At 49.4% G+C, this 14,730-nt stretch overlaps 1 protein-coding gene across 4 annotated transcripts in view; it reads right to left on the minus strand.

The window, feature by feature from the left end:
• Window positions 1–644: 644 nt before the first annotated feature.
• Window positions 645–14,730, minus strand: part of NRF1 (nuclear respiratory factor 1) — a 75,385-nt gene continuing 61,299 nt past the window's right edge. For 2 of the 4 annotated variants that reach the window (XM_074828135.1, XM_074828134.1), the window contains exons 11-12: window positions 14,586–14,642; window positions 645–2,669 (exon numbers count right to left, since the gene is read on the minus strand). In XM_074828135.1, the coding sequence (XP_074684236.1) occupies window positions 2,506–2,669; window positions 14,586–14,642 (221 nt within the window). In that variant the 3' untranslated portion in view covers window positions 645–2,505. Of the gene's footprint in view, window positions 2,670–7,362; window positions 8,339–14,585; window positions 14,643–14,730 lie in introns of those variants that run through there. The other 2 variants (XM_074828136.1, XM_074828138.1) reach the window with 2 other exon arrangements.

Consider the following 14,730-nt stretch of genomic DNA (forward strand, 5'->3'; position numbering starts at 1 on the left):
ACCCACGAGCATCCCTGGGAGCTGCGGTTAAAGCAGCCACATTCCTCCTTTCCTTCCTTCTGTCCATCTGTCTGTCCTTCCAGCCTTCCTCCACTCTTTTTCTTACCCCAGGCTCCAAGAAACCCGCAGGATTCGCCGTGCCGGAGCCAGGGCTGCACTCGTCCCACATCAGCATTCAAATAAAGCTGCTGAAAGCCATCGCTGTGCGTCCCTGCCCCTCCTTGGGTTTGCGCCCTGAATAAACCCTGCACCCCTGTTTGGGGGTGCCGGTGCCTGGGCTCAGCCCTGGCTGCTGCAGCTGAAAATGGAGGAATTCAACCCAAAGGCCAGCTCAGCCCCTGGGTGGGAGCATGAGGGGGATGCTCAAGCACACCGGTGGTTTCCACCCAGCCCCAGGTTGCTGTTGGAAGAGTAAAAAGGAATGAGATAAATTGCACAAAGGTAGAATTAAGCCCCAAAATCATCCCAGCCATGACCAGCTCCTCCTCTCCAGCCCCAACGTTGTGGCAGGGCAGAGCAGAGCCGGGGTGGGGAGGGCTGGGGGTGCAGGACTGAGCCCCAAAACACCTGCTGGGTAAGGAGGGATGGCAGGATACACCAAAACCCCCCAAAATACCCCAAAACAGGAGAGCCTGACGCAGGGGTAGACACATTTGTAACAATTTATTGAATGAGGCAATAATAGACACTGGGAAAACAAGGGGGGGTCCATGCTCTGCTACTTGCCTGGTTTTTGTCTTTTTAGGGGGGTGGGAGGGCAGGGGGGAACCTCTCGGACTAAAAGAACGTCATTTCATTGCCAAAGAAACACTGACTTGAAAGCCACCGACATCTTCACAACGACAATAAAAAAATAATTAAAAAAAAAATTAATAATAACAAATTGGAGAACCAGGACTGCTTCTATGGAAAGATCTCCCTCCCCTCGTTAAAGTACAGAAGAAATGTATACAAAGAACATTTGATAATTTTCCATATAAAACAAGTAAATACAAGAATCTGAAAACTTTCTCGAAGGCGGAGCGAGACGTGGAGAACTTCGTTAATGGCCACTTGGAAATAATAAAAAAAAAATAATTAAATACCATGCACAACTGCACGTGCGGCGGGGCTGTGGCTGACGCAGGGTTGGGCTGGGCGCTGCCGCTGGGACGCGAGGGTTTGGCCCACGGGGAAGTCAAGTAAAATTTGCCTCCAAAAATCACCCCCCGAGGCCTTTTTTTAACACTTCTGGAAAGGGTTTTTTTGGGTGATGGGGATTAAAAGTCCTCAGCAGCAGCAGAGCTGTGCTGGGAGATGCACGTAGGGCAGGACCAGAGGGGTGGCTTGGGGGGGTGCAGAGGGGTCCCCCGAGGGGAAGGGTCTGCGCTCGCATCCCCCCGCTACCTTCAAGCAAAGATTTTCCTGCGGTGAGTGGAGCCTCCGGGGATGGGCAGGGGAGGATGCGAGGTTCTGGGGGGTGGCAGCGGGGACTGGGACGAGCCCAAGGTGGCTCTTTGGCGAGGGACGTCCTGGGAACGTGGCGGGCGAGCGGTGCGGGGAGGGGGACGCAGCCAGAGCCCCTCTAGAGGCGTTTCCACTCCAGTCTAGATCCACAAAAACGGGAAATAATAATAATAACAACAATAATAATAATAATAAAGAGAAAAAAAAAAAGAGATCTAAAATGGCAGGTACGTTTCGAGAGCAGAGAAGTAAGAACAGGTCTCCAGTGTGCACCAAGGGGAGCCGAGCGGAGCGCGGCCGGGATTCTCCGCAGCGGCGCTTACGGTCGTCAAAGGCAGAGGTGGCCTCGCTCGCCGGCGCGGGGGGCGGCACTCGCGGGGGCTCCTGGAAGAGCGTGATCCTTTCCAGAGCTTGCCACCCCCCTGCAGTCACACATGCATTTTTATTTTTTTATTTTTTTCCCCCAGGAGAGAAGCATTTTCCAAACTTTCTTCCTTTTTTTTTTTTTTGTTTGTTTGTTTTTTTGGTTGTGTTTTTTTGTTGTTGTTGTTGTTTTAAATATAAAAGTCCACGTTAAAATCTTTGAAACCTAATTTGCCAAGTGCGGACGGCGGAGGGCTGTGCCCGGGAGCGGTGGTGAAGCTGCTGGAGCGGTTTTGGCCGAGGGTGTCCATGCTCCCCCTGTGCCTCAGCCCCCCCTCAGGCCTCACCATGCTCGATTCCATGCCAGGGGCAGGGGAGAAATTGGGGCTAAAGGGGTCGAATTATTTTCTTTTCTTTTGAATCTCCTCGGAATGAAAGTCCCATCACAATTTGGCTTCTCACTCCTACGAGAGCAGAGTGGCGCTATAAAAATGCACTTAACACACATCCTCTGCTAGTAGTATTTTTTCTTTTTTTTTTTTTTCCCTTTAAAAAAAAAAAAAAAAAAAGGTTAACAAAACCTTTGCTTCCAAAGCTGGGAGACTCAATGCCACCTGATTGCATCTCTGGAGAGGCGTAAAAAAATTATTCGCGTAAGAGACGAGGAAAATCACCACAATCCTGCTCTGGGCATCGTCACTGTTCCAAGGTCACCACTTCCACTGCCTGCCCGTCCATGGTGACAGCACTGTCCGCTATCCTTGTGGTAACGGGTGCCATTGCCACCTGAACGGGGCCGTTGCCTTGGGCCAGGCTGGTCACCACGGTCTGGTACATGCTGACAGGGATCTGGACGAGACCTGAGGAGAGAAGAAATTAAAAAAAAAAAAATAGGAATGGGGTTGGGAGGGAAGGAGTGGAGTGAGACCAGCACGAGGGATGATGGTGGCGTGGCCACGGGCCATGGCGTGGTTGGTCCCCAGGGGTTTGGGGGCTGCAGTCGCGCTGCTCCGGAGGCACCAACAGCAGAAGGACACGGACCTGCTCGAGTGGGGCCAGAGGAGGCCACGAAGATGCTCGGGGGGCTGGAGCACCCCCCTGTGAGGACAGGCTGAGAGAGTTGGGGGGTTCAGCTGGAGAAGAGAAGGCTCCGGGGAGACCTTAGAGCGGCCTCCCAGGACTGAAAGGGGCTACAGGAAAGGGGGGAGGGACTCGTCATCAGGGGGGAGGGATAGGACGAGGGGGAACGGGTTTAAACTGACAGAGGGGAGATTTAGATGAGATCTAAGGGAGAAATTGTTCCCTGTGAGGGGGGTGAGGCCCTGGCACAGGTTGCCCAGAGAAGCTGTGGCTGCCCCCTCCCTGGAAGGGTTCAAGGCCAGGTTGGACGGGGCTTTGGGCAACCTGGGCTAGTGGAAGGTGTCCCTGCCCATGGCAGGGGGGGTTGGAATCAGATGGTCTTTAAGATCCCTTCCAACCCAAAGCATTCTATGCACAGAAAGCCAGCAGTCAGGGAAGACACCTGCCTCCCACCCAGCAGTATCCATGCTGGTGTCCTTATTTGTGGCTTGGTGGCCTCGCTGTGCCGGACTCACCCACCATGGTGCCACACGGGATGGGAGCAGGGGTGGGACAGGGTAGGGTTGGGTGGCAGCCTGGTGAGCTCAAGGCTGTCTGGCCACAGGGAGAGAGAATAAGGTTAAGGAGGAAAGAAATAAGAAATTTTTGGAGGAGGAACCCAAAGCAGATGCTGGGGTGGTACAGCAGGTACCTGTACACCCAACCCTGCCAGGCCGTGTTTTGCTGGAGGCAGGGATTGCTCCCGCATGTTCCTCCCGCAGCCGTGAGCATGCCACCACACAGCCCAGCAGCGGTCACCCACAGACAAGGAACACCCTTCTGAAACCATTTTTCCACTTGATTTGCCCAGAATTGGGAACACTGGGGCTGAGGAAAGGATAAATTTGGCTTCTCCCCACCACGACTCTTCCATCCCCTGTAACTCTTTACACCACTCAAACACCTCCGCACTTCCACGGCACATGAGAAGGATCCCATCGCTGTGCAGACCACAGACCGACCGCCTGGCCCACGAGCCCCAGGACAGCCACTGGCCCCTCACAAACATGATTCACCTCCTCCAGCTCATTCTCCATCCCAGCCGGGTCCTTCTGCCTTCGCACCAAGGCAAGTAAAGGGCAACATGGGACCAGCGAGCCCTGGCCAAGCCATACTGGCTGCAGGCACTCACACATATACATATATATATGATGTATAACAAAAAAAAAAAAAGGAAAGCGAACCAAGTTTCTCAGCCCTTCCCCAATCATGGATGGATCCGGCAAAGTAGGAAACATCATCTTCCCACGGGTGGCTCAGCTACGGAAAGGGATCAGATGCCCCTGAGCTGAAGCTGGCAAAGCTTTGGCAAATTTTTGGCCGTGGAAAAAAGCCCCACTGTGCCAAAAGCAGTGAGTTCTGGTTAACGAGGCAACACCAAGCGAGGTGACAACAAAACAAGGCCCCTGAGGATATTGTGATGTGAATGATGAAGAGAGGCGAAAAAAAATAGCAACGAGCACTGGTACTGCTTGATACAGCTGGGCAGGGGAAGGGAAAAGGAAATCCTGCAGGTTGGCAAGACAAACCTCATCTTTCTAGTCCAATATTATCTGCCTGGACCCACCTCACTTGACAAGTGAGCCTGGAAACACGACTTCATATGTGACATTTCTGAAACTATCCACACCTCTGTTGTGGGGGGAAAAAAAAAAAGCTTTCAGAGGTCAACAAATCCTTCTGGCCAGCAGCACAGGATGGCCACCTCCTAAAACAGCATTCAAGAGGTTTAAGACAGCAGGTTCCTGACCCAGGCTTTCCCCAAAAAAAAGCAGTACAATCTCTTTTGATTCAGGTTTCTGTGGCAGAGAGCAGACCTCTGTCCCACCAAGGGCACTCGTTTAATAACACGAGGCGGCAGAGCGCAGCTCGGTGTCCTCAGATAACTTACTGTACAGACGGGAAAGCTTACGAGTTAATCGTGCTGACCAGGTGGGTGACCCTGGCGGAGCGCAGCGTGCTTTGCAGTCCTTCAACATCGCTCCTCTCGGGATCTCAAAGCGCTCTGTGCGTAGGAAAGTTTCGTGATCCCCCAGCCAAAGGGCTGCCCCACACCAGAAGGGTTACGTCCACGTTCGTCCAGTTCACGGCCCAACCGAGGAGTCGCTTTCCTGGTGTGATGGTTCAACACTGACTGCTATGAGTGGTGCGGAGTCAGGAGAAGGTACAAAGCTCCCAGGGTGCTTTCCAATAGATGAGAATTTTAGGCAATAAAACACCAAAATGAGGAAATCTCCTATCAGACCCTTCAAGGAAACGAAGCTAACGAAGCTGGGAAAGGGCCTGGAGAATAAATCCTGTGAGGAACGATTGAAGGAGCTGGGACTGTTCAGTGTGAGGAGGAGAAGGTGAGGGGAGACCTCATCACTCTCTACAGCTCCCTGAAAGGACGTTGTAGAGAGGTTGGTGCTGGTCTCTTCTCCCAGGGAATTAGTGACAGAACAAGAGGGAACGGCTTTAAACTGCAACAGGGGAGGTTCAGACTGGACATGAGGAAAAAATGTTTCCCAGAAAGAGTGGTGAGAGAGTGGAATAGGCTGCCCAGGGAGGGGGTGGAGTCCCCATCCCTGGGTGTGTTTAAGGGCCGTTTGGATGAGCTGTTGGGGGATGTGGGGTAGGGGAGAACTTTGTAGAGTCAGTCTGATGGTTGGACTCGATAATCCCAAGGGGTTTTTTCCAACCTGAATGAATCTGGGATTCTGTGGCACGTTCGTTTAAGCAGGTGCTGCTACAGACCTGGAGATCTGGCCTGGATGCACCTAAAATCCCTGCTCCACAGCAACAACCCAACCAAGTCCTCTGGGTTACTTGGGTTGCTAACCCAAAGGAGACTGATGGAGCTCTCAAACGACAGTCTACCCATGGCCAACCCAAAGAGCACGCAACGTGGAAGGCCTGACCTCTCCATGCTGTTCAAACATGTGCGTTGGCCAGGCTAAGGCTACTGCCAAAGACAGGTCCTGTCAAAAGATGGGGAGATGTGAAGACCCAACTGGGGTGGTCTTTGGAACGGATGAGTTCATGTCACCCAAGGTTTGGCCAAGGCTGGCCACATCTTGGAGCACATGGAAGAGCAGGGAAGTCTCCATGAGAGATGGCGACACGCAGATCCCTTTCTGCATGGGATTAAGCTAAATCGCCTCAGCATCTGACGTAGTGGCCTTCCTGCCAGGGGTGGTAACAAACCAAAAGGAGGAGAGGGCTGGAAAGTCTGCTGTGCATTAAAGCAGAGATGATCGCCCTTGGGAGAGAGACGATTAAACTACTGAGATACTGTAATCAGGTCTAGGATTGGCCCTGCGCTGCATCTGCTCAGACCTGCACCCTGATTAGCCCTAATCTAGCTGGCATATGTTAATCTAAAGCATGGATTTCAGACCCTTTCAATTGTATTAAAAACAGGAAATCCATTAGACAAAAAAACCCATCTTCTTGAGTCTTTGAAAAATACCTATCTGCAAAGAAAGCGGAGCCATGTCGGTGTGTTCCGTGAGGAACGGGGCATGCAGGGAGAGCCCCGGTTGAGTCAGGGAAGAGGGATCCTGCACACATCTCAGACCAGCTCCTGCCCAGGGAGGAATGACAGCAGAGGCCACGAATCACGCACTGAACGCCGCAGACTGTGGCCGTGGGCTCTTGGCAAGTGGGAGGACGCAGCCAGGGTGTGCGTTTTCTTCCCCTCCATGAAATGACCCAAAAAACCCCACTGGAAGGAGCGGTGGGTGAGACACGATGCCTGGGCACCTCCTTCCCCCTGCGAATCACCCATTCCTGGCCACCAACCTCACCTACCTGCCAGCACCTCCCATCCTGGGCAGGGATGAGGAGCCAGCGCCGAGGTCCTGCAATCACTTACCTGCAGCGTGCCAGGGAAAGACTTTTTTGGTGGAAGATCAGCTTTGAGAGGAAGGAGGCTACGGCATGGCCAGCACTGCCTGGAGGGGAACGGGTCAGGACACGAGGGTGGCCAAGGGAGAAGGAGAGCCGTGGCAGGCCTTAGAGGTTGAGATGGCCACCACGAATCAAAGGATTAGAGTCTGAGACGGCTGCGGCTGTACTCTAATGCCAGGTCAGACGATATTAGCAGCTGCATTTTAGCTGGGGGATGGTGACGGGCTGTAGGAGATAATGAAACTCCTGCTGCTTCAGCAGTGAAGAGGTTACAGCTTACAGAAGAAGGGGAAGGGTTAGGCTCTACCTGGGACCAGAGCTGCAGGATTCAGAGGCGAAAAGTCACGTGATGGCTGACAGAGACATCTTACCTGGCACGGAGGGAAGATCAGCAGCAGCATAAGAACGACCTTTTGATCCTAAATTGCAGGTGACTGCATGAAACCACCACAAAGGGCTTTGGGAGAGAAGGGTGGGCGGGTGGGGTGATTCAGTGCCCTGGGAATTGGTGTCGAGGTTGCCCTGGACATCCGGGACAGTCGATGCTCAGGGACTGGGGTCATCAGTGCTGGGTTGTGCCTTGCTTTAACACCTCTTCACCCTTGAGATCGAAGCAAGTGCAGGACAAGGAAGAGATACTGCCAGCTGTTGGGCATGTTCCTGGTCCATCAGGATCTGGAAAACTGTCCTACTCAGGGACACACGACATGCTGGTATCTCATTCCAGATATGAAGCAATCATACCAGATGTGGATGGAAGATGGGCTGGAATGGCAACACGGATCCTACCACCATGAAGGTCCCATCAGTGAGGAAACCGTAACAGGCCAAGGCAAACTTGGACAAAGTTCTGTCTGAAGCTGGACAGTAAGCATCAAGTTGGGATCTGGCAGCAGACGGTATGAAGAGCCTCGCTGCTGTATGTCCCATGAATGTTTGGTATGCTCTCATTACGGCAGCAGCTGGACAGTCAGGTTCTGCAAGCCTTGAAATGCACCCTGGAGTAGAAAGGTTTTCATTGATACCAAGACAGGAGTTGGCTCAACAACCTGTATGGACTATATGGACATTCAGCGTAACACTTCTGGAAGCTTAATCCTCACATTAAATGCCCAAAGACACACAGAATGGCTGGGAGAAACTGGACAGTGTGTAATCGAGGGGCCTCTCAGCCACCAGTCACTCGCTGAGTGAGAGATGTCCTCTTCCCAGCTGAGGTGGGCTCCTCCGATGAATGTCTTGGCATGGTCCTCTACACCATGGAAAGGCTGAACAGCCTTGCACGTAACATTTTCTGCATGGAGCTCAAACAGGAACACAAGAGCAAAGTCCTGGAGGGGCAGGAACCAGTCCCATTCTTGACCAGACAACAGCAACCACTGTCACCATGTCAAACATCAACTCAAGAAAGAAAACAGCCTCCTCTTCTTTCAAAAAGCACAAAATCCTCTTCTTTGGTAGCATCAGCTACAACAGAGAACTGGTCTCCTGCCAAAGCCAACTCCTGTGGGAACAGCCTCTGGAAAGGGAGGGTTGTGAGCAAGCAAAAGGCAAATGGAGAAGCATTACCACTTGGCTCCTGCATCAGGGAGCCAGGAGTCTCAAGCAACTCTCAGCCCTGCTCTGCGGTACCGGGCCAGCCTAACCCCAGGAAGACTGGGAAGGGGAGATGGTGCAAAGCTTTTCAACACACCTTCGGGGAGGTTGGTGAAGGAAGAATTTGCAAGGGGGGTTGTTAAGAGAGTGGAGTTTATGGTTGTAAAAGCTGTGAGAAACACTGCTCTGAGTGCTGGGCACAGGTCTGGAGTCACGAAGTAGCACAGGAGTATTGCTCTTGGGATTTTTTTTTACGGGAAAAAATAGAAAATGCACAATGACTTCAGTGATCACCTTGGAGCCCTCGACAGAGCACCGGACATCATATGGATTTTAGCTAGGCAACATAATCTTATCAAAACCCAGGACCTCGACTGAGAGCTGCATGTCCCCTTCCAAAAGGAGTCCAAAGCCTGCTACAAATTATCAGAAGCCATAAGCCAGAGTCAGCTGCAGCCAGTGCTGCTTTTGGGGATCCACTGGCACCAGAAGCACACTCTGCAGCAAGGACAGAAAGCATATCCGATGCAACAGATGCCATGGTTGATACATCTTGCTCTGTTCTCTTGGCCACCAAAGGGGTTAAGTGCTGGAAGTTATCCGGTTTATCATTTGCTTTGAACATCTGTGAGCACTGCGGAGTCAGGAGACCACTGTGAGCAGCCTTACAAGTCTCTCAGACCCCTGCTAGGGCTCTGAAGGCCTTATAGTGCTCACGCCAACAACAGAGAAGGTTAAAAAGAGTGAAATTTTCCATCAGATTTTCTTGGCCGTTGACCTCCAACTCAGAGGACTTTGCTTGCTTCAGTCTTCTCAGCTAGCAATGAGAGAAAAGTACTAGAAGCCTTGCTTAGCACGATCCCACCGTAACATCGCGCAGTAGATATTCCTCCAACTTCTTTTTCCCCTGCTCCGGAGGCACAGGGCTGAGCAATCCAACTGAAATTCCTGTGCTCAGGAATGCACTACAGGGCCCTAGTGCACAGGTCAGCAGATACCATCTCATCACTACATTTTGTTCAGAGCCAAAGGCGACTTTTGAAGACACGATGGAAGAATTCTCGTCGACAATTCAAAATGACAGTGTGGAGGTTTTAACGCACAAAATTCAAGCAGGGGAATGCATTGTTAGAGGACCTCCGACCAACGAAACAGTTGCCCTTGGTGGGCACTGAAAGGGCCAATGAAAGGGCACTGGGCATGCTTTGATCTAGATACCAAGGATAGTCTGTAAATACATCAAGACTGATGCAGGTAAGTGGGGAATAACCTGATAGTCTTTTCCACAATGGGACAGAATAAGACACGAGCTTGAAGTGCAGCACAAAAAGCTGCACTAGATATTAGAGAAGGGGAAAAAAACCCCAGACAACTGCTAAACATAATGTTAGTGAAGCTCCGGAGCAAAGTCTCTGTAACTGAAGGTCTTTTAGAGCCAGCTAAGACTGATGCTGGCTCAGGCAAGGGGCTAGTGTAAGTGATCACTTAAACTCCTTTCAGCCTGGTACGTGAACAAGATTTTGCAGGGTCCATTTTACGTAAAGAAGCTTTGGTCCACTGATGGTAGAGTCACCAATAAGCAAATCCGAGACAGCACTAGGACACGCTGTCAATCAGTTGGCACTGGAGGTATTTCTTGACAGTAAACTTGGTTTGTAGTCCACCACAGGATATACCTCATTCTCCCAGCCACGTATAATTTCTTTTAGCAACATGGCAAAACAAGAGGGAGTCTGTTATGCTACCAGTTTTAAAAAGGACAGTGATACAAACAGGATATTGAGCACCTCTGTCCAGCTGTTTGCAGTCACATAAGAGTTCTGGCAACCTGGCAGGTAGTGTTGCCTACAATAAAGGTAGCACAACCCACCAGTACTTAAATAACTGCAGAGCAACGGTGTCCAACTGAATCCTGGGAGCAAAGACCATTCCTACCCTCACCAAGACAGATAACTGCAGTGCTGGAGACTACCTGGTGTGTTACTGCTAACACAAAAGAGCACTGTTCAGCACGCACGTTAAAAGCTCCCACAACAGATTTTTATTAAATCCACATTGCTTTGCATGGGAACCTGGCTTGCCAAGATTTCCAGAAATTATCATCTCGACCACCTCCCCCTTTTGGGAGACTGACTCGAGAGGCCTTCAAGAGGGGGGAAAGACAGGCAATGGGCACAAGCCTGTATTTTCAGAAAAACAAAACAGATCTCTGTAGCAAGTTCAAATCACACCAGCTAAAATGAGAGCTCTCAAAGTCACGTTACCCTGAAAAATCCTCTGACTCTAGAGAAGAAACATCCGCAAACTAAACGTGTCCTTTAAGATACAATGTGTTGACATGACACCGTGGATGGGATTTCACCCAAAGTCAGCTGCAGAAATCAAGCATTTCAGGAGTCTACCACACTCAGAGGTGACGAAGGAAGCAGAAGACATCTCTTAACACAGGCACCTACTTTAAGATAAGACAAACTGTCTTCTGAAAGCATTTGTCTCTCTCTCTGCCCTTCAACTGCTGCTAGAGCATCAGTGACTAACTCAAATTAGATGTTTCTTAGGACAAGATGATAATTGGAAGGATTTTCACCATCAGAAATGGCTTACTGACAAATCACAAAAAGCCCATGCAGTGATTTAAGCTCCGAGAACTTTCTAGGCACACACAAGTCACAGCTCTTCCCTATACATTCTCTGTGACATTCATTTCAAAACACAAAAACTGTTCCAACCAAATGATCACTTGAAAAAGCTGCAGTCCTTATGCTGCTTGCTGACCGCAAGCATACCTCTAGATCATCCATCATCTGTCCATTCAAGAGCCTCTCTGGTCAAAACCACACCAAAGAGAAATGTAAAAGTTTTGACAGCAAAGTTGAGTCATGACAGCTCGCAGATGGAGCACTAAACCGAGCGTTGCAACTTAGCAGGTTACATCATAGCCTTGACTTTTCCTTAGAACTGAAGCACAGGAGACAAAAGGAGATGCAACATTTCCATCAACAACTCCATGGGATGTAGGAAGGACAGCCCTGGAGATACTATTTCCTTCCCTGCATCCACCCCACCTTCAGGATCACATCTCAGTCTCTCAGACTGTCCCTGGGCATCACCTACCTGCTTAATGTTGTCAGTGACTTGTTCTTTCCTTAGCCTTGGCTCCTCTTGTTGTTTCAAAGAGCTTTCCTTCTCTGCTCGTTCAGAGCAACGAGAGCTGCTGGCTCAGTGACCCATAAAGCCTGTTTGACCTGGGACCTCCAGCCCTACACCATCAGAAAGGCACGGGCCAGGACGCAACACCGTGCTCATATGGCTCATTCTTCCTCCCACCCATTTAGCTTCAGCTAAAACACTGCTAAATGCTTGGTAGTTTGCATCAAGGTGTTGTTTTAAAACCCAAGTTTGGATGTTTGGTTTTTTATTTATCCCCGAGTCTCGGTCGGAGACCAACCTTCCTTCATGCGCTGCGAGAGGACAGCTCATGGCACTCTACGTCCTCTACAAGGAGGGAGAAGGGTCACAATTTAGCCAAGATCTGAGACACCTTTGGCTTAATCTCCCTTATTTCTTGGTCTTTCACCTTTGCCTCTACGGCAGAGGAAGGCGATCCATCCTCACAAAGGGACAACTCAGTTACTCGTGGCTCCTTTCAGCAGACCACGGCAAGGCAGGTGTGTCTGCACCTTCCACTTTCTTTGATACATAATCCAAGAGAACACACAAGCCCAGACTTCATCCCAGAGAGATGACCTAGAGGACATCATTCTCTCTTGCCAAATGACTAACGAGATCCCTGAAGATGATTCCAAAGCTTTTGGGGGTTTTGAGTTTTTAGGGTTTGTTTTGGGAGTTGAGTTCTTTTTAAGTTGCAGTCTTTGAGACAAAAACACTGGGGCTGGGATTCCTGATTTACAGGCGTCTCTGCTGCTGGAGGGGAATAGCCCAACCTATCAAGTGACATATAGGCTCGGCTATGCTCGTGGAATTATCTCCTCTGAAGTCCCAGCATTTCCGTGGAAAGGGGAAGACCCCAGTGAGCCAGCCTGATACACAGACTCTTCCCTGGCACAGCAAAGACCCACAGTCTTCAAGTAGTGGACAAACGTCTCCTTCACCAATGATACTTCACAAATGCCATGCACCTCTGTCCTTGCAGCCCTTTCCTGACATACCAGAAGTCTTCCATCTGCAATCATCTGCAGCGAGGACAGTAACATAAGGAAAAACTCACAATTATTTTTAACATTGGAAATGAGTAATCTGAAATCCCGGGTTTTCCGTTTCATCCTCATTTTGATGGAGCTGACGACTCCCATGAAAAGGGTGTTTGGGAAAGAAGGCAAAGCAGCAGCCTGGTATCCCGATGGTGGATTAGCTTCAAACCTTCAACCCTTGTGTCTTACACAAGGTTACCTGTCCCTCCCTCTCCCCTTCATGGGGTGTTGAGGGTGAATTTAGAGCTCGATAACCAGACCTGGACATTGGCTGAGGCAGAATAAAGCTGTGTCTGTTCAAGCTCAGTTCTTACCTAGAACTCAGACACTAGTGCTGGGTCCCCAGGGTAAGTCACTCTAAAACCAAGCTAATTTGGTGTGTAGGAGAGGTGACAAACAGGCGAGGAGTGTATGTATCTACCTGTGAAAAGAAAGCTTTTTTACCCGACTCCACAGATGAAAGCTTAGCGAATAACCCTTCTAAGCTTCCTTGATCGGCTGGCTTTGCTGTGGAGTGAAGGGCAGACCTGATAAGATTAGCAGTCTATCATGGTCAATCATGTATATAGGAAGCATAGTTAAAAATAGAGAAAGTACAGCAACCACTAATGTCTGCTCCAGTTCGGATTCGCTTTTCTTACGATCTGGTTTCTGTTAATAAAAAAGATGGAGCAGACAAGGTGTTACCAGTGCCAAGCATCTCAGAAAGGAGAGATAGGAGACACCTAAGAATAAATTAGAGTCTGCTCCTCTTATGAGAAATCAGATATTAACCCAATGATTGGACAGGTGGGCAATATAGCACCTTAAAGTTTCTGGACAATCACCTAATATGGATCCCTGCTGTATTTTGCCATAAATACTTCACTGACTTGCCTGCTATGCTATTAACATCCACAGGGGCTCTTCCAGAGGAAGAATTGCCCATCAAGACCGATTCTTATGCTACCTTTAAAAACGGCCTTTAGGGTCCTGTATTTTCTATATGGTTTTATTAAAGGTTACTGTGAGAATCAAGGCAGGACACCATCTAAAATTGATAAAACGTTATATTACTTGAATGACGAAAGTTTGTTTTAGAATAAAGTCATTTGAATCGAAATTTTTTTTTTTAAGAACACCGAAATATCACATATTCTAATGAAGCAGATAATTATTTGGCAGAGTTTCTGCAGGAACAGTACTCTGGGCACCCCTGAAAATCATAAATAGCATGCAAGTGGAATACAGTTGCATATCAAAGACGGGAGCGTCCACACTCCAAAAGCTGGTGGGCTTCAGCCAGCAGAAGCGTCAGCGGTCACATACACACAAGCTCTTGCATCTACCCTCCTGTGCTGTGTGACACACGGGACAGCCTGCTTCTTTACTTAGGTTTCTGCTACAACGTTCAGCCTACAGTTTCTTAAAGCTGATGAGTGCTGAAAGTGTATTTGTGGGGTTTTCTCTCCTTTGCTTTGCTGCTTTAACTCTGCGTCATGTCCACAACCTTTAAAAAGCGAAATTTTACAAATCCAGAAATCACAACATCCCCACAACCCCATCCATCACCGCAGTACCGCTGCTTGAGTGTTATTAAAATACAGACTCTGAGCCCAGCTCTGTCCTGCCCCTCACTAATTCTTTACTTAAGTAACAATTACGAGAGAGCTCGGCTTGTGTAAGGCTGACAGGATTGGGCTGTAAGATATTAGCACAGCCCAGAGGCATGCGCATCTCTACCCCGCAGCCTAGACAGCCATTACAAGATGCTTGGATGTAAATATATATCTGATGTCTGATATTTTCCCCTTGAAAGTGTGAAAGGAGGAGGGGAAAAAAAAAAAAAAAAGACAGGTAAGATATAGCCCCTTTAACCCCAAGAAACACCACATAGTCAGGAACCTAAAGGAACAAGTGGCAATACTGATGACAGCCAAATCCCATTATTTCAAACTATCATCACAAAAATCCACTCACCTGATGAACACTCTGCTAGGCTCCACTTGCAACCTGAATAGTCTGCTGCTAGGAAGCCTGACAATAAAATGCAAGTGTAAAAGGCTGAACAAAGGCCAAATACTACAATTGGGGGGGTGCATTAAGTGGGGTAATTAATGGATTC

This window comes from Strix aluco, chromosome 5 (genome assembly GCF_031877795.1).
Source record: "Strix aluco isolate bStrAlu1 chromosome 5, bStrAlu1.hap1, whole genome shotgun sequence".
Classification (NCBI taxonomy): Eukaryota; Metazoa; Chordata; class Aves; order Strigiformes; family Strigidae; genus Strix; species Strix aluco.